General features: G+C 36.4%; 1 protein-coding gene and 1 long non-coding RNA gene across 2 annotated transcripts; one reads left to right on the top strand and one right to left on the bottom strand.

The window, feature by feature from the left end:
- Positions 1–2,781: 2,781 nt before the first annotated feature.
- On the bottom strand, positions 2,782–17,146 carry LOC123538473 (uncharacterized). Its single transcript, XM_045322608.2, has 7 exons — positions 16,952–17,146; positions 12,356–12,527; positions 9,594–9,912; positions 6,694–7,250; positions 5,125–5,505; positions 4,024–4,146; positions 2,782–3,514 (listed from the first exon to the last, which is right to left on the bottom strand). The coding sequence occupies exons 1-7, from the start codon at positions 17,132–17,134 to the stop codon at positions 3,426–3,428; spliced, it is 1,824 nt and encodes a 607-aa protein (XP_045178543.2). The 5' UTR covers positions 17,135–17,146; the 3' UTR covers positions 2,782–3,425.
- On the top strand, positions 14,753–15,776 carry LOC128550478 (uncharacterized). The gene is made up of 3 exons (XR_008368322.1): positions 14,753–14,979; positions 15,189–15,296; positions 15,582–15,776. It is a non-coding gene; the product is annotated as an uncharacterized LOC128550478 (long non-coding RNA).
- Positions 17,147–20,250: the final 3,104 nt, after the last annotated feature.

Raw genomic sequence — 20,250 nt, 5'->3', positions numbered from 1 at the left:
TATTAGAGAGCGGCAAAAGATACAGCAGTTGATATTGTTGATCGGGACGGTATTAGAGAGCGGCAAAAGATACAGCAGTTGATATTGTTGATCGGGACGGTATTAGAGAGCGGCAAAAGATACAGCAGTTGATATTGTTGATCGGGACGGTATTAGAGAGCGGCAAAAGATACAGCAGTTGATATTGTTGATCGGGACGGTATTAGAGAGCGGCAAAAGATACAGCAGTTGATATTGTTGATCGGGACGGTATTAGAGAGCGGCAAAAGATACAGCAGTTGATATTGTTGATCGGGACGGTATTAGAGAGCGGCAAATGATACAGCAGTTGATATTGTTGATCGGGACGATATTAGAGAGCGGCAAATGATACAGTAGTTGACATTGTTGATCGGGACGATATTAGAGAGCGGCAAATGATACAGTAGTTGACATTGTTGATCGGGACGGTATAAGAGAGCGGCAAATGATACAGTAGTTGATACTGTTGATCGGGACGGTATTAGAGAGCGGCAAAAGATACAGTAGTTGATACTGTTGATCGGGACGGTATTAGAGAGCGGCAAATGATACAGCAGTTGATATTGTTGATCGGGACGGTATTAGAGAGCGGCAAATGATACAGCAGCTGATACTGTTGATCGGGACGGTATTAGAGAGCGGCAAATGATACAGCAGCTGATATTGTTGATCGGGACGGTATTAGAGAGCGGCAAATGATACAGCAGCTGATATTGTTGATCGGGACGGTATTAGAGAGCGGCAAATGATACAGCAGCTGATATTGTTGATCGGGACGGTATTAGAGAGCGGCAAATGATACAGCAGCTGATATTGTTGATCGGGACGGTATTAGAGAGCGGCAAAAGATACAGCAGCTGATATTGTTGATCGGGACGGTATTAGAGAGCGGCAAATGATACAGCAGTTGATATTGTTGATCGGGACGGAATTAGAGAGCGGCAAATGATACAGCAGTTGATATTGTTGATCGGGACGATATTAGAGAGCGGCAAATGATACAGCAGTTGACATTGTTGATCGGGACGATATTAGAGAGCGGCAAATGATACAGTAGTTGACATTGTTGATCGGGACGATATTAGAGAGCGGCAAATGATACAGTAGTTGACATTGTTGATCGGGACGGTATAAGAGAGCGGCAAATGATAAGTAGTTCACCTTGTTGATCTGGACGGTGTTAGAGAGTGGCAAATAATACAGAAGTTGGTCTGGTTGATACGGCCTTGTTGATCTGGACTGAATCAGACAGCGCCATATGACACAGGACTTGATACTGTTGATCTGGATGGTGTAAGATAGTGGCAAATGATAAGCAATTGATCCTATTGATCTGGACTGCATTAGATTGCGGCAAATGATACAGCAATTGGTCCTGCTGATCTGGACGACGACATTAGATAAACGGTAAGTGGCACATTGGTGGATCTTGTTGATCTGGACGGTATTAGATAGCCGTAAATGACACAGCAGTTGACTTTTTTGATCACGAAGGTATTAGATGGCGGTAAATTACACACTGATTGACAGGTATATTTCAATTAATGTACTATTGTTAACAATAGAGGTTTTAAATTAAAACATGACTCAGAAAGCAGATGATAATAATAAAAAATATTCACGTAATAGGGATAATCGAATAAATATCAATACACATTGTACACATGTAACCGGTTGAAAATTTGGTATCTTTAACCTTACTTGTTCATATTGTATGATTTAGTGGTGTCTGACCATGTTTTGATAAGAGTTCCTTCCCTTTGACCAAATATTTCTGTTTTTATCCATTAGAGTTACCTTACTTGGAATAATTCCCGCTATAGGTGGCGTTTTCAATTATTTTGCACAGAAGGCTTGTTGAAATCATGGAAAGTGCTTGCAAAGTTTTGTGCTCATTGTTTTAAATTAAGTTTTAAGGTTCTTATTGGAATAAATTATGGTTAGTATCATTTGCATTTGTTTTGCAATTGCTTGGTCTGTGCTTGCAGTAAATTATTATGTATTTGACTTTGTAAAACATGCATTTGCTTTACTTTAGAAATCTGGAATTTTGAGTAAGAATGCTAAAGTTCAAGATGGCAGCATTATTCTTTAATTAACTGTAACTTTCATGACTGTCACAGGGCATTCATATCCTTTACACTGTTTCACCATTGTTTGCAGTAACCTGGGTATTATGTGGTAACCGCTGCTTGGCTGTTTTTCTAAGTAACCAGCACCAGTCAGAGAGAATGAGTTAAAGTGTAGACATGACGTTCATTCCATAAATGGTAAGTTTCATGTATAATGTGTATTATTTGCTTTGTATTGTGTACAGTATTGTATTGTTCTATTTTCTGTTTATATGTTCTATTTATAGTGCAATTTATTAATGGCCACTAGATCTATTGATTAAAGCATGTAATAAGATGTTTAAATGAATATGCTATATTGTGTTTATTATTATACATGTATATTTATGAGGCTTACATATATGTATTTCAGGACGTGATTATCATTCTACACGTTTAACTTTGATTCTACGATGTACGTTATGGCCTCTTAAGTGTTCTACAATGTATTAGCTTAGCAAGTATTATTAAAGGAACTGTGAACCTACCCTCGGTTTAGTCGTTTCTACAAAACAGATCTTTATAGACAGTTTATAAACGCCAAAAAGGTTTGTCAGAAATGCCCAAGTTACACACATACAAATGGGACAATTGAATACAAAATATACACACGTTGCTGGGATAATCCAATCAATAACAGTACAAAATGTACACAATAAACAATTTATACAGGAACTGAAATTTTCGAGGAAATAACAATACATGATGTATAAGTGCAATTATGCGTTTTGGGTAAATAACAGCATACGATGCACACTGTGTATTTGGAATTATCGAGTTAATAACAAAACACAATGTACTCGTGTAAATGGGATAAATGAGATAAACTTTTTTTACTAAAAACTAAAGGAGTTTGCAGCTTAACATTTTTTCTAGTCAAAAAAAAAAAGGGAAAATAGTCAGAAATATACATAAAGACTACACCACTGTTCCGAAAAAATAATCCAGACAGATTACAAAAATATGATCGAATGGCATTTGTATTGTTGATATGAAGTGAAAGTGTCATGAAGTTATAGAATTATAATTTAAGATCAGCTTGTAACACTTTCTACATACTAATGTTTGCAACAATTCATTGATTGTGACTGATTTCTTAAAATTGCATACACCCTTTATGTTAACTCAAAATGACCAGAAATTTTATTACACCTAGTTACTGTATAATTTCAATAAACCGGTTTAGCCCAAGCTCACTGGAAGAAGGAATCAGTTTGCCTCAGTTAAATGTTACTCAATGGGTCAAATTCGGCAGAACATTTTTGACACAAAACACTGCACGGATTTATAATATCAACGACTTTTAGTCTTTCCCCGCAGCCAGTACAAAGTCTTCTTTTGCCTGGTTCTTTTGAGGTTGTTCTGCCCAAGGAACCTGAAATCTAAATTCGTGTTATTACGGTTATGTACCTGTAATGACAATCGGCAGTTTTCCGTGAGATTACGTTAATCATTTGATACTTCGGCATCCTTCGGTCATTACAACAGAAACTGCTTCTTCATAACAACCGGAGAAAGCCGAAAACGAATACGTAGACTAAGTAATTGAACGAAAATTGCCGATTGTCATCACGGACATGAACGGAAAATACCGATTGTCATTACGGACTTTTGTTTCACATCAACCTATGAAATAAAGCTTGTCGTTTTACTGGAGAACAGTCTATTTATCATCAGGTATTACATCTAGATGCCATTTTTGCATACGAGTTTTTTTCATGTTCAAATGAGTCGAATGCTGTTGACTTAATAAATACAACTGCCTTTTTATTGTTTAAATCGTCATCATTGTTTATCGAACACATAAACGTGCAAGTATGGTTGTCACAACAGATGTTGTATACAACAAAGTGTTTAGATTATTACTTACATGAAACTTTTCAGATTATACCTGTTTTTGATTCGAATCCTTCATTCATCTCTTGTTCGCTGTCAGCATGATCTGCGGCGAGAATGTAGCGGTTGTGTTTACGCTTCTTTGTTAGTACAGCTGACTGCTGGCTTTCTGGCCTCTCTTTAACATAAAACGTTGGCACAATTTATCATTTCAGTAGAACATAAACAAAGGATTTGATTAAAGTAAACGTCGACGGATCATAAAGTTATATATGAAAGTATTTGAAAATTTGTTAATAGTTTCTGGTTAGTATACTTTCTTTTTAGAGACTTTATGGCATTGTTTTAAATTGTTTTATGATTGTTTTAAACCGTTTTATAATTGTTTCAAATGTAATAACAGCATGTGTTAGTTTTTAAAATTTTGAGGCTTACTAAATTAAATGTACAACGCCATTGAATATGTCATTGTAGAAAAATAGGCGTTTAATCAATTTAATCAGTTTCAGTTTCTTATTTATTTATTTGGATTTAACGTCGCACCGACACATGATAGGTCATATGGCGACTTTCCAGCTTTAATGGTGGAGGAAGACCCCAGGTGCCCCTCCGTGCATTATTTCATCACGAGCGGGCACCTGGGTAGAACCACCGACCTTCCGTAAGCCAGCTGGATGGCTTCCTCACATGAAGAATTCAACGCCCCGAGTGAGGCTCGAACCCACATCGATGAGGGGCAAGTGATTTGAAGTCAGCGACCTTAACCACTCGGCCACGGAGGCCCCCCGTTTCAGTTTCAGACCAGCTTTAATGTTCCAAATGTATACATAACAGGAAAATAAAAAGCAGCCATGTTTCTAACATACTATATAAATTTACATTAAAAACACTTGTGTGATACAATGTCGACATTGAACCTGCGGATTAGGGAATGTCAGCATTGTATGATTTGTCTGTTTTAGCTAATGCAACCCCTATCAGCAGCCAAAATGAACTATTTTACCTAACTTTAATAAGTACTGCATATAAAATTGACAAGAAATACGAACGGAACAGTACGGACAACATACAAACCCAACAAATTAAAATTCAGATACTGATACTAAATTCGAAGCATAAACACTTTATCTTCCAACAAAAATGACTAAAATCTAACCTGCTGTTTGCAAGGCCGGTTTGAGAGATGGAGTTGATGGTGTCCGAATTAACGATCCGAATACCGGTGTTTGATTGCCAGTTCTGAAAGATGGTGTCCGAATTAATGATCCGAATACCGGAGTTTGATTGCCTGTTCTGTATGATGGTGTCTCACCGGCTGATCGGAATGCTGGAGTTTGGTTGACTGTGCAGAATGCTGGAGTCTCACTGGCTGATTTAAGCGTTGTTGGTAAGTGACTGGCTGATACACATTCTGGAATTTGACTGTTACTGACAATCTCTGAAGTCTGACATGTTGATAATTCAAAACCTGATGTTATGCATTTAAAATCTAATGCAGGTGTTTGACTGGCCGACCTTAACATAGGCTGTGTGACACCTGAAGTAGTTAAGATGTCCATTTAGAAATAAAACATTAGCACTTGGTATCTGACTTGTACATTACTAGCATGTTACATTTCATACCTAAGTACAAAAAAAATTAAATACCGACGTTCCAAGAACACTGCCTTCCAAGACCAATGATGAACAAATGCTGTTTTCTAAATTTTGCTTATACTGTAATCAAACAAATGATCATCTGTATCTCAAAAGTTGAAGGCAGCAACCATACAGCGGTATGCTGAAAGCCAGATGCAATAGGGGATGCACTTTTTATGCTTTGACCTTGACATCTGACTAATTATTCTTGGAATTTGCTCCAGACAAGACATTCTTGAAATAAGTGGAAAATGCATTACCAATAAAGACATAGAAATATTACAACATCTTCAGACAGCCAAGCCTTTTGAATAATATGAATAATTTCAAATTTTTTTCAAGGAAAATGTAATTCGACGAAATGTGAACGGACGAGCGGCGTTAATAATGAATGTGATGTTAATCAGAAGAAATTCATATGTACATATATCAACTTCACAGAATACCATTTTGACATGAAGCTACAACTGAAGACAACTACGATACAGGCAGTGGAAGTAAACTGTGATCATGGCCTTTCACCTTCTAGTTTGACGTTGACCATGAACTATGTGGTTTAGGTTGAGCACAAGGCATGTTGTGTAACTTGATGAAGTTAACAACAAGGGCTAGCTTTACGAAGATCCTCACAGCGATTATGAATACAAAAAGCAAACACATTTTAAGCCTGTTGTTCCTTGACCTTTTAGCGTGACCTTGACCTTAGAGCAAATGACCTGAATTCTTCTCAAAACTGATGTTAACTTTACGAAATTCATTTAATATAGTGGGGCCACGTAGTTAAGCTAATTGATCTTTCACCTCCAAGTCTGACCTTGACCTTTGATTCTTTGGCCCAGGTTTTGTGCTGTGCAAGTCGTGTTTATTAAATGAATAAATTGTTCTAGTGTAATGACAATCCTCAGAAATAATATTGAGTTAATACGATCGAAGTTAAGATATTTGACCTACAAGTGTAACACTGACCTTTGACCCAGTGAACTTAGCTGTGTGCGCGTCGTTTTGAGTTTACTAAGTCATGTTAGTTTTATGCAAATCTTACACTGAATTCAAAGATACAGAGCGGACACGATTTAAGCTATTTTACCGTCAATGGCTTTCACATTTCTTGTCACCTTCGGAGTTGCAAGAGATTGTACCTCATGTAAATAAGACTCGAGATTTCTGTTCATTTGAAAGTCAATAGTTTTCGCCTTCCTGGCAGTTGATTGCTGGATACAAGCATATCCAACTGAAACCGTCTTCCGACCATACGTAATGTCAACAAACGTCTGAGCTTCAGGGTACAATTTTGAATGTTTCAGTCTGTCTAACCGCTTTTCAATATCTTTTAACATGTTGTCGATTTTTTTGCTGTTGGCAGTTAGCCCAGCAGCTATATCTTTATGCTTTTCCTGTACATCTGTCATTGCCTTCTGTTCCAATTCGTGAATTCTTTTAATTAGGCGTGTTTTACACCTACGTATGTTTTGGAGTATATCATCACGTTGGTTATTTAGCTCTTTCATTTCATTTTGCACAGCGGACTTAAGGCGCTGCAAATCAAATTTAGTTTTCTCCATATGTGTTATAGTTTTGTCTTTGTCTAGTCTCTTCAGAAGTTCTACAGCAATATTTGGAAGGTATTCTACGCCCTCGCAGGATCTGAAATAAATGCGATATGATAATGTACTTGCCATTTCATTTTAGACTGATCAGATCCATGAATTAACCTTTAAATTAAACAAGAGGGCCATGATGGCCCTATATATCGCTCACCAGAATTGATCTGACTTAGTTATTGACCCCACATGACCAAAAGTTGAACTTGAACTTAAAATCATCAGGAAAACATTCTGACTAAATTTCATAAAGATTTGGTTACAACTGTAGCCTCTAGAGTGTTCACAAGCTTTTCCTTTGATTTGACCGGTGACATAGTATTTGACCCCACATGACCAAGATTCGAACTTGACCTATAGATTATAAAAATAAGAAACATTCTGACTAATTCTCATGAGTTTCAAACTTAAATTTTGGTCTCTATAGTGTTGAAGATTTTCCTTTCATCTGGCCTAGTGACCTATTTTTTGACCAAACATGACAAAGATTCAAACTTGACATAGAAATCATCAAGCCAAACTATCTAACTAAGTTTCATAAATATTGGGTCACAACTGTAGCCTCTAAAGTGTTCACAAGCTTGTCCTTTGATCTGACCAGGTGACCTAGTTTTTAATTCAACATGACCCAATTTGGATACTGACCCAGAGATCATCAAAACTAACATTCTGACCAAGTTTCATAAAGACTGGGTCAAAAATGTGGTCTCTAGAGTGTTTACAAGCTTTTCCATTGATCTAACCTACTGACCTAGTTTTTGACCCAGCATGACCCAATTTCAAACCTGACCTAGAAATCATCAATACTTAGTTAAACATTCTGATCAAGTTTCATGAAGATTGGGTCACAAAAAATGTGGCCTCTAGAGTGTTCACATGCTATTCCTTTGATCTGATTTACTGACCTAGTTTTTAACCCTAAATAACCTAGTTTCAAACTTGACCTAAAGATCACCAAGACAAATGTTCTGACCAAGTTTCATAAAGATTAGGTTACAAATGTGGTCTCTACAGTGTTAACAAGCTTTTCCTTTGCTCTAACCTACTGACCTAGTTTTTTATCCCACATAACCCAGTTTCAAATTTGACCTAGAGATCATCAAGGCTAATATTCTGACCATGTTACAAAAAGATTTGGTCAAAAGTGTGGTCTTTAGAGTGTTCACATGCTTTTACTTTGATTTGACATACTGACCTGGTTTTTGACCCAACATAATCCAATTTCAAATTAAACCAAGAGATCATCAAGACTAACATTCTGACCAAGTTTCATAAAAATTGGGTCACAAATGTAGTCACTATAGTGTTCACAAGCTTTTCAATTGATCTGACCTACTGACCTAGTTTTTGACCCAACATAACCCAGTTTCGAACCTGACCTAAAGATCATCAAGACTAACATTCTGACCAAGTTTCATAACGATAGGTCACAAATGTGGCCTCTAGGGTGTTCACAGGTCAATGTTGACACACGACGCACGACGGACGATGGACGCCGTAAAATGACCAGTCACAACTGTTCACCTTGAGCACTTTGTGCTCTGGTGAGCAAAGAAACAGATTGATGTTGGTAGTGCTATTTATTATCTGAAGATGTATTTACTGAAAATTTACAGTCAGAGAAGCAAACAATTCAGACCATGATCAGCCAACACGGATGTGCAGGCTGACCTTGGCCTGCACTGGTCGCAAAGGCACAAACCCTTGCCGAAAGGAGGCTTAAGATTAAAGCATGGATTTTTAAGGATGAATACAAGAAAACAAGAAGAACTGGTGACCTAGTTGTTTACTGTAAATAACATGTTTCAAATGATTTCATTGAAACATACATTTAGACAAAGTTTCCTAAATATGCGGTTTCAGGACTATTTTACATGGTTTTTCTATGATGTGTCATAGTTACGTTTTATCTGTTATCAATTTTCGAACTTGTACTTTGAATTTATCAAGAATAATTTTCTGATAACGGGTGGTGGATTGGCATCGGGGGTGTTTTAAAGTTTTTCATATTATTGCACCTAATGACCAAGTTTTGGATCCTACTAAATGACGAAGTTTCAAACTTGACCTAAACTTGCGTAGAAAATATGGCCTCTACTGTGTGATGAAGATGTTGATAACCTAGTTCCTGATATGAGATAATTTAGTTTTGCACCCAACCTAGATTGTAGGACAATCATTCTGGATATCTACTGGGTTACAATGTTAAAACGCCACCGGAAACACTTTTGTGACAGACGGGCAGATATACGACTGAAAGGAAAGACTGACAGTCAGGATACAATCAATATATCTCATCACAAAAGTGTTAGAACTTGTTATGAAAGCATCTAAATGTACATATACTATTATCACAAAGTAAGTTATAACGCATGTAAATATATACCTATGTTTCAAAGCAATGCAGACTGTACAACAAACGACATCATGCTGACCACAGAACATTTTGATTACTTCCCCGTGATGCTCCTCACACAAATCCACCAGTAACTCACGTGATACAAAAGCTCTTTGTTGTCTTTGTCTTTGTCCAAATGATTCGGACGTCTTGCTCACAACTACGTGGTTGTCAAACATCTGACAGTCTTTACAATGAAACTTGGCTTCCGAGTTTTTGCCATCGTTGGAGCATGGTGTGCATGAAAGCTCGTGCACAGCATCAGATGCGCCAGTTTGTGACCATCCAGTTATGGGTGAAATGCTACCTGCAACATTAATATTGCAATAAAATCTGGAAAGTAGATCCCTCGGAAGCACCGAAAACAATGCAAACAATGAAAATTGCAGACTCGGTTTGATTGAGTCTGTTCATGAGCAGTAATGGAAAATGCAACACTGCCCACGCCCCCTAGCGCCGGCTTAAGCAGTATTCAATCTTCAAATCTAAATGAGTTGAAATCAATGATCCCGAAGGTAATAGAAAATGCAACACTGCCACGCCCCCTAGCACCGGCTTAAGCAGTATTCAATGAGTTGAAATCAATGATACCAAAGGACCAGAAAATATAACAACACTGAGATGAAGTCGGGGCGACGTTTTACGGCCGCCACACAGCACTTAACACCAGCTGTTGCGAAGTAAATAAAATCTGGAAAGTAGATCCCTCGGAAGCACCGAAAACAATGCAAACATTGAAAATTGCAGACTCGGTTTGATTGAGTCTGTTCATGAGCAGTAATGGAAAATGCAACACTGCCCACGCCCCCTAGCGCCGGTTTAAGCAGTATTCAATCTTCAAATCTAAATGAGTTGAAATCAATGATCCCGAAGGCCCAGAAAATATAACAACACCTGAGATGAAGTCGGGGCGACGTTTTAGGGCCGCCACACAGCACTTAACACCCGCTGTTTATTTAAGAAACGGTGTAAAATAAAATTGATACATATAAGTTCTTCTTAAAAACCAACCATAACAATCAGAAATAGCAGTTGTTTTTTCGTACATAACTTTGTTTAGTTTCATGCATTGATATTGATGCAACCAAATTGGTTAATAAGCTATCCTAATTTTAGGTTAAATATGCTATTGAACCTTCTATGTAAGTCAAGATAGGAGTTGGATGGCTTGCTGATATGAAGAATTCTATACCCCAAGTGGGGTTTTCAACCGACACCAGTGAAGGGCAAGTGATTCGAAGTCAGTGACCTTAACCACTCCGCCACGGAGGTCTCATTTCTAAATTGTACATGTAGTGCTTGTTTTCAAAATGTTATACAATGTAATACTGTTCTATATTATGTTATTACTTAATGTCGGCCAAGGAGAGTTCACGAAAGCGACAGTTGTCCTTCAGATCTTTTCTGTCGTAGTCAATGGAGAATATCGCGGGTCAACTTGAAGAAATGTTTGGAACATTTACATGTCTGTGAGTTATTTCATTACATTTAATATACAAGTTACATTTTATTGCAACAATAATAACAACCAGCACACAAAACTTCAACCAAAGTATCTAAGTTAAAACAGAGCCGTAAGTTTTAATAATTTAACAGCTATAATCTGGAAAAGTAGATCCCTCGGAAGCACCGAGAACAATGCAGTGAAAATCAGTGAAAATTGCAGATTCGGTTTGATTGGGTCTGTTCATGGGCAGTAATAGAAAATGCAACACTGCCACGCCCCCTAGCACCGGCTTAAGCAGTATTCAATGAGTTGAAATCAATGATACCAAAGGACCAGAAAATATAACAACACTGAGATGAAGTCGGGGCGACTTTTACAGCCGCCTCACAGTACTTAAAACCCGCTGTTGTGAAGTAAATGTAATCTGGATAGTAGATCCCTCGGAAGCACCGAAAACAATGCAATCAGTGAAAATATATCTCAAAAGGTTATTTCAGTAAGCGTGATGACTGTGAAACATTGTGTGAAGTTTCAATTTAAAACATATAGTTGGTACAGAAATACACCTTTAAAATTAGTTGCATGCAAAACTTTAACGAAATGTTCTTAGTCAAAAAAGGTCAATTTAACCAAGAGTTATCTAACTTTTTCATATCAGTAAGTCTGTTGACCGGGTAGCTTTTCGTGAAGTTTTAATCCAATATATTTAGTTGTTACTGACTTAGTCCAATGCAAATTCTTAACCAAAATACCAAAAGTTGGATATTGGCCATAATTTGAATTTAATTCAAATTGATTAATGATATTAACAACATGGTTTGAAGTTCTAAAGCAATGTCTTCTTTGATCGCAGAGATGTTCAAAGAAAACATCAAATTTGCAACATTTAATTATTCAAAAAGGTAAGATTAATTTTGTCAAAATAAACGGCAGAGTATAGGAACTTGATTTTTAAATTTTAATTTTTTAAACTAATTTTTAAACTTGCAATATGATCTCGATTGTTTCAATGGACTTTCAATAAATGCATAAATACTAGAAGGTTTTAGACATATAGAAAGATATGTAAATTTTAGGAAGTTTTCTTAAATGAAAAGAGGAGATAATTATTTCAAAACATGTCAAAGTTATTGGACCCGATACGTGAACTTGTCTAAGACTTATGATCCTACAAACATACTGTAAAATACTTTCAAAATCTATACCGGATGAATACGGGACGGGACACAGTGGTTTCTAAGCGCCCATTCCACCAAACGCTAAAACAAAGTTTGGTGGTGGTATAAAAAGACATAGAACTTACCAACTTTGTTCTGTTTTAGTACTTTCATACACAAAGCTTCAATGCGTTTTGCTGCACGTTTATCATTCGCCTTTAGGTAAAAAGATATTAAATCCTTGTCACCTCTTGCTCTCCTCACGTCAATAAGTATAGTATCTTTACAAACGTGTTTCTTCAAGGTGTCCGCCGTGAGCTGTAAAGATATACATTCAGTTTTCAAACATATTTTGAGTTTGTAAGTTAACGAGTCGATCGTGCGAAACATTTCTTAATATTCTCATCTATTGCAGAAAAATACTATCAATCTACTTTCTGGGTGAGATAGAAAGTTCTTGAAAATACTAAATGTGTATGTTAAATTTATTTCTTCACCCTGACTAAATAATGAGTAAATATCATTTTCTTGTAAACCAATCTGCAAAATTTAAAGCGCTTTTCTGTTAAGTCATCGGAAGCCAATCGAGTTAATTCTATTGAACTGTAAATCAGTCGAAACCCCATGCCTGGTTCTGCACGTTCGATACACCGGAAGTAAGTGTGTTACTTCATTTCTGTAGATAACGTACTGCTAGATTAAAGCCTGAACTCTTTTTAGAGATAGAATATTACATTAAAAATTCTGACACTTTAAATATGTCCAATAATGTCAAAAGAAATTCTGCTTGAAATGGGACAAATATCTTAAAAAACAAGCACACACGCTTATACATTTTATATCACAATATAATAGATGATACCTTAGTTCATAATTGTGAGACGTTTCGTTAAAATCTACAATGTAGAAAAAATTGCGAAATTGTCATCAAAATTGTGATTTTCTCATAGACTCCCATTATGAAGGAAAAAGCAAAAAAAAAATCAAGCAAAGGATCCTATCTTTTTAATTTGCCTGATTAAAAAAAGAAAAAAATTCTGAAAATTGGAACAAGAGTGCCAAAAAGGTCGCTTAACCTGAGAAACACACCATAACAGAATAAATATGTTTGACCTAGTGATTTCATGGAAACAAATACTCAGGACAATTTTCATTAGGACTGGACCAAAAATGTGGTCTCTTGAGTTTAAACAATTATTTTCTTTGATATGACCCAGTGACCTACTTTTGACCCGAGATGACCCATATTCAAACTTTACCTAGATTTCATGAAGACAATCATACTGAATAAGTTTCATGAAGATCAATTGACAAATACAGTCTCTACCGCATACACAAGGTCTGATTTGTCCTAGTGACCTACATTTTAATGAAAGATTATCCATATTGAAACTCAACCTTTATTTCATCAGGGCAATCATTCTGACAAATCTTAATGAAGATCAATTGAAAAATACAGCATCTTTCACATACACAAGGTTTCTCTTTGATTTGACCTAGTGACTTAGTTGTTTTACCCCAGACGACCCATTTTCGAACTTGGCCTAGATTTCATCAAAACAATCATTCTGACAAAACTTCATGAAGAACAGTTGAAAAATACAGCCTCTGTTGCATACACAAGGATTTTCTTTAGTTTGACCTTGTTTTTTGACCCCAGATGACTCCTATTCAAACTTAAACTAGATCTCATCCAGGCAATCATTACGACAAAATTTCACAAAGATCATTTGAATAATACAGACTATCGCATACCCAAGGTTTTTATTTGATTTGACTTAGTGACCTACTTTTTGACCCAAGATGAACCATTTTCGAACTTGTCCTAGATTTCATCAAGTTTATCATTCAGACTAAAATTCATGAAAATCAATTGAAAAATAAGGCCTCTCGTATACACAGAGTTATTCTTTAATTTTACCTACTGACCTAATTTTTGACCCTAAATGACACATTTTCGAATCTGGCCTAGATTTTATCAAGGTAAACATTCTGACTAAGTTTCATGGAAATCAACTGAAAAATACAACAGCCTCTATCAGAAACAAAAAGCTTTTGTTTGATTTGACCTAGTGACCAAATTCTTTACTCCAGATGACCCATTTTCAAATATGGCCTTGGATTCATCAAGGTCATCATTCTGACCAAAATTTTTGAAGATCAATTGAAAAAATACAGCCTCCTTCGCATACACAAGGGTTTCCTTTGTTTTGACCTAGTGACCTAGTTTTTGTCCCTAGCCGGGCTGTAACGAGTATCCGAGTACTCGGATATCCACGAGTTTGACCAAAAGTTCGAGTACGGATATTCGTCATTGTCAAGATCGTTGGATCGCGATCTTTTTCATTGATACATGCAATTTGTAAAATTCTATCAAGAAAACTAAATTAAAGCCACATATAACGTCTTAAATGAATTTTCTTGCACATCTAATTCGATTGCGTGTTGTCAGATTCTAAACCGCATGTAAACAAATGTCTTAGGTAGAGTTAGCATCGGTCTTATTTTCGAACTAAAATTATCTGTCAAAACAGTGAATATGTAACAAGGTGGATTATTCTGGATCTTAAGTTATTCAGAAGTTGCTTCCCTTTGACCAATTCTTAGTAGCAACCAGTCAAGCATTGCAATAAGTTCCCGCTGTTATATGAATTTTAGTCACATGACCCCGCTTTTTATTCAGTTGTCCGACATGTTTTCAAGGGGACAGGTGGAATTGTTCCATTATAATATAGTTTATGTTCATGGAGGAGATTTGGATTCTTTTGAGGTAAGGAAATGTTTTTGTTGCCTTGCAATTTATTTCTTAGACAAGTTGCAAATGAGCTGTGTTTAATTGCATTGTGTTTTTAATACTTAATTCATGTACATGCACTGTTGACATGATTGATGAATTCTAAGATGGCGGCATATTATTAACTTGTTACAGTAATTCTAAGACACCACTGTTTCTATTCTATTGTACACCTTGTTTTGCAGCCTTATAGTAACACATGGTGGCAGTGTCAGTAACCAGCTCACTGAGAAAGTACATTTTTGGTGTGTGTGTGTGTCTGTGAATTCAGCAAAGAGCCCAATCCACAATTGGTATGTATTTTAACATGTAAACTATGTGATATTGTTATCTTTTTGTTATTTTATGGGTTCTACTTATTTTATGTTAATTAAATAACCATTGAGCCGGCCACTAGACAGGAAATACCAGCACCCATTTGTGCTACATTGCTTGATGATTATTATAATGTATTGAAGTTGTAATGTATAATGATGATTGTATAGTTATGATTATTGTATAGTTTAAATGTATGTTTTGTACTTGTATGTTAATGATCTCTTTGCAAAAGTATTGAGTGCATTTGTACTTATTTTCAGAGCTTGAGATCTGGGAGAGTTGAGAGATCAGGGGTATCAGTGAGATCCTATTACAGTACATATTCAGTTGGATTATAAATGAGAAACTGTACGAGATTATGTATATGATCAAGCTGATTTTGATAGAACTTTACCGCAAGAGTTACTTTCTAAATATACAAGCACTGAAAATCATTTAGTTTAATATGAACATTAAACCGGATAGTCGAACCCACCTCGTCTTATCTTTTTCCTTTAATTTATTTAACAAAAGGGCATAAAGAAGGCCAGGTAACAAATAAACATTTATCATTTAAGTAACTAAATTCAATAAAAAGTTAGATACAAAATTTCTGTCCAACAAATAAAATTTTCTTATCAAAAAATGCGGAACTGTTACTAAATATTGTGATTATTAATGCCCGACGTCATATCGTTCATCTGCAAGAATGGCCGAACATTACAGAAGTCCACCCGCGAAACCTGACTTTAATTAATGAGCAAAACTTTAAACATAGGTCAAAACTATTAAACTGAGCACTATGAGAACTGCAAAACTTAGGTTCCATAAAGAAAACAGTACAAAAATAACAGGCTTGCATTTTTGTATCCTTATAAGTTGTTGCTTTTGATCCGTGGTTCGACCTGTGAATCGTCAGCCCCGACTCGCGGATCGGATCGGATCGCCACTTGTCTGACGATCCACAGCCCTATCCCCAGGTAACCAATTTTTAAACTTGACCTAGATTTTATCAAGGCAATCATTCATACCAAATTTCATGAATATCAGTTGAAAAATACAGCCTCTAACGTACACACAAGCTACATGTAAATGTTGACAGAACAACAGACGACAGACAGACGCCGGACACCAAGCGATCACAAAAACTCACCTGGGCATTGCTAAGGTAAGGTAAGGTAAAGTTAAGGTTTAATATAATTCTGTAAAAAAATATTTTGACCCTAGCATGCAAGATAACCTTCTTTTAAAAATTATTCTCTTATGGGGTTTAGACTCGTCGAAGAAGTTGCAGATTTTAACAAATTGAAAATCCACAGGTATTAAAGATAATTAACAAACAAATGAAAATAAACAGCAGTCTATAAAGTTGGCAGAAAATTGTCTAGATTCTGTCTAGTAAGATAAAAAAATCGTTTATGCATTAAACCATATTACCAAAATTAATGAAGTTAATGAGGTTATGGAGTACGATTTAAAACTGGTTCAAAAAACCGTTTCATAAAAAGTTTTCATTTTACAGCTTTAGTATTTTGTATCGACACCTGCATTGTTTTACCTATCAAGGAAAAGCAAATTACATTTTACATAACGTCATATTTCATGCATTATTTTGCTTAAAAGGGAAAAAATGTCATCTATAAATACACACTGGATAGCTTAGTATAGGTTTCCCCGAGCAGTCAAGCTGCATTTTGATCTTCCATCCATGCTTGTCATCTTTGTCAATCACGATGGCACCCATTTTCCACTTGACTGAGCCAACAGACCCTGACCATCCTCCATATTTCACCATTCCTGGAAAAATCTCTGCTCTCTGCTCGTTTGTGTTCATTCTTGCGGATCTTTATCTAGAGAATGATAAGGAAGTTTTGTATATTGATAAACAGAGATATATAAAGATACTTCAAAACAAATTTGGTTTAGATTTACCTAGTGGTTCGAGGAAGGAAGTTATATAAATGTATTTTGTTTTCAATGTTTTGCTCTGGCAACCATTAAAAGGAGTTAAGCTGAACTATTTAAACGAATTGCGAGTAAACAATATAAGAATACTATATATCAAGTTTACTGAAGACTCGTAATTTTGTTCGTAACAAAACTTGTTTCAAAGCTTTATATTTAGCTATTGGAAGCCATAAAAGGTGCCAAGTAGGTGCAATGTAAACAAGACCATGGTAACAAGAGCTCGTCGAACACGAAATGCGCACAAGGAACAGAAATTATATGCTCACTGTAAACAAAAGTTCTACCATTCTGGTTTAATCTGACCTTGACCTTAATCCTAACAAGAGATTACAAAGTGATCTTGGTGCCATCCACTGAGCCATTTTTGAAAGTTCCAAATTTCAAGACTAGCTCAAAGCCAAAATCAAGTTCAAATTTCATTTCGGTACAAAATAATGTGTATGTGGTCCATATTTGAAAGCTGTGGCTTGAGAAATGTGAAAGTAGGTCACTAGATCAATAGCAAGGTCAAAGTTCATTTCGGTAGACAGAAATATGCATGTGCTTCAAATTGGAGGCTGTAGCTTGAGAAATGTGGAAGTAGGTAGTAGGTAAAAATCAATGTCAAGTTTCAATTCAGAACACAAAAATATGCATGTGGTCCAAATTTGAAGCCTGTACCTTCAAAAATGTGAAAGTAGGTCACTAGGTCAATTTCAAGGTCAAAATGTTTTTGGTACACAAAACTAAGCATGTGGTCCAAATTTGATGGCTGTAGCTTAAGAAATGTGAAAGTAGGCCACTCGGTCAAAATCAAGGTCAAATTTCAAAGCCCTAGTCTTTGTGGTTTGAAAAAGAAGACTTTCATAGTTTTTCCCTATATAAGTCTATGTAAACCATGTGACCCCCGAGGCGGGGCCATATTTGACCCTAGGGGGATAATTTGAACAATCTTAGTAGAAGCCCACTAGATGATGTCACATACAAAATATCAAATCCCTAGGCCCTATTGTTTTGGACAAGAGGTTTTTCAAAATCTTTCCTTATATAAGTCTATATAAACCATGTGACCCCCGGGGCGGGGCCATATTAGACCACAGGGCAATAATTTGAATCATCTTGAAAGAGGACCACTAGATGATGCTTCATACTAAATATCAAAGCCCCAGGCTCTGTGGTTTTAGACAAGAAGATTAGAAACCGTTTTAACTGTTCCTAGCCAATGTGACCTTGACCTTTGACCTAATGACCTCAAAATCAAAAGGGGTCATCTACTGATCATGACCAACCTAACTATCAATTTTCCTGACACTAGGCCTAAGCGATCTTGAGTTACTGCCCGGAAACCATTTTACTGTTCCTGGTCAATGTGACCTTGACCTTTGATATACAGACCTCAAAATCAATAAGGATCATCTGCTGGTCATGACCAACTTCCTTATCAACTTTTGTGATCCTAGGCCTATGCGTTCTTGAGTTATCATCCGGAAACCGTTTAACTGTTCAGGGTCACTGTGACCTTGACCTTTGACATACAAACCTCAAAATCAATAGGGGTCATGTGCTGGAGATGACCAACCCCCCTATCAACTTTCATGATCCTAGGCCCAAGCGTTCTTGAGTTATCATCCGGAAACGGATTGGTCTACATTCCGACCGGCCGACAGACCGACATCTGCAAAACAATATACCCCACCTTCTTCGAAGTGGGGGGGGGGGGGGGGGGGGGGGGGGGGGGGGGGGGCGGGCATAATTACAAGAATGCTACAGACCAGGTAGTAACGATGATCTGGCTTCCCGAACGAGACACAAGTTAGGGAAGTAGGTGTTTATGCGAATCGCGTCTTGTTTCATTTAAATTTGCTCTATGTTGTATCTATATTGTTTTAAAGGTGAAAATCTAAAACTGAAGATGGCAATATAAAATTCTGAACTTACAATTCTTTGTTGGAACAACATAGGATGAATACTGTAGTTTCAATATTCCAACTATATTTCATATAGTGACAACAGAAAAAAATGCATTGACACCGCATAACAGAGAGGGGATTACATATTGGGATTTGTTTATTTTATAAGAGGTACAGTCCGTGTATGATAACTTCGGAGTGATGTCACGTTTGTTTATGTTTTCTGGACTTATAGAACTAACAAAATAGATAAAGCAGCTTACATAAACAATAATATTGGGTATATTTTTATTGCAACACGTCTGTCAGTCCCGGTAACTCAGTGGTTAAGCATTAGTCTTTGAAATATCGAATATTGCGTGCCGTAGGTTCGAATCGAGGAGAGTGTTGTTTTTTTTTTCTTGTTTTTTTTTTATTTCTCTTTCAAGGTAACCACCATAATCATTCATTTCTCCTGGAATATATTTTTATCTATTTACATAGAAATATTATTGAATCAATTTCTGTTTAAAGGGGATCAAGTATCAGCTCTGTGTAAACACATCGTATTATGAATGCATAGTCACGAAAACGCTCGGAAATTTCGTGCAGGTTAAATTCCTCTCTGGTATATTGCCAGTATTAGTGTAGTCAACATGTCCGAGGCATCCTCGTATTTTTTTTGCAAAGAGAAACACTGTTCAGTATAAGAATGATGCTTACTGCATACTACAAAATATTCTGAAGGTTATTTCAAGCATCATCATTTTTTCATATTTCATTTCGTTATTGTATACCGTAGTGCTGTATTACTGCATTTTGAATATTTTCAGTTGTCTTTGAAAAAAAAAATGTAATTAAAACGTAGATAAAAAGCAAGAATTAAAAAAAAGTATAAATCACGGTGGGATTCGAACCAACGCGACAATGGAAATATGAAAGAATCGCACATGTAAGGCTAACGCTCTACGACCGGTACTAATCTTCTACTTCAAAGTTAGCGGTTCAGTTAGTAGTATAATATAAGTGTTTACTTAGATTAATGATCATTATTGATTACCCTCCTGACTTGGACTCGTCCAAATAGTCACTCCGAAGTTATCAGACACGGACT

Source organism: Mercenaria mercenaria, chromosome 18 (genome assembly GCF_021730395.1).
Source record: "Mercenaria mercenaria strain notata chromosome 18, MADL_Memer_1, whole genome shotgun sequence".
In the NCBI taxonomy this organism is placed as follows: Eukaryota; Metazoa; Mollusca; class Bivalvia; order Venerida; family Veneridae; genus Mercenaria; species Mercenaria mercenaria.
Note: the sequence above shows the minus strand (reverse complement) of the source record. Positions and strands in the feature narration are given on the sequence as shown.

Excerpts from the sequence above, each read along its gene's own strand:
- LOC123538473 (XM_045322608.2), bottom strand. The coding sequence starts at position 17,134 with ATGAACACAAACGAGCAGAGAGCAGAGATTTTTCCAGGAATGGTGAAA. Across the intron at positions 12,528-16,951 it reads AACCTATACTAAGCTATCCA|CTCACGGCGGACACCTTGAA; the intron begins GTGTGTATTTAT and ends ATATCTTTACAG. Across the intron at positions 9,913-12,355 it reads ACTAAAACAGAACAAAGTTG|GTAGCATTTCACCCATAACT; the intron begins GTAAGTTCTATG and ends TTAATGTTGCAG.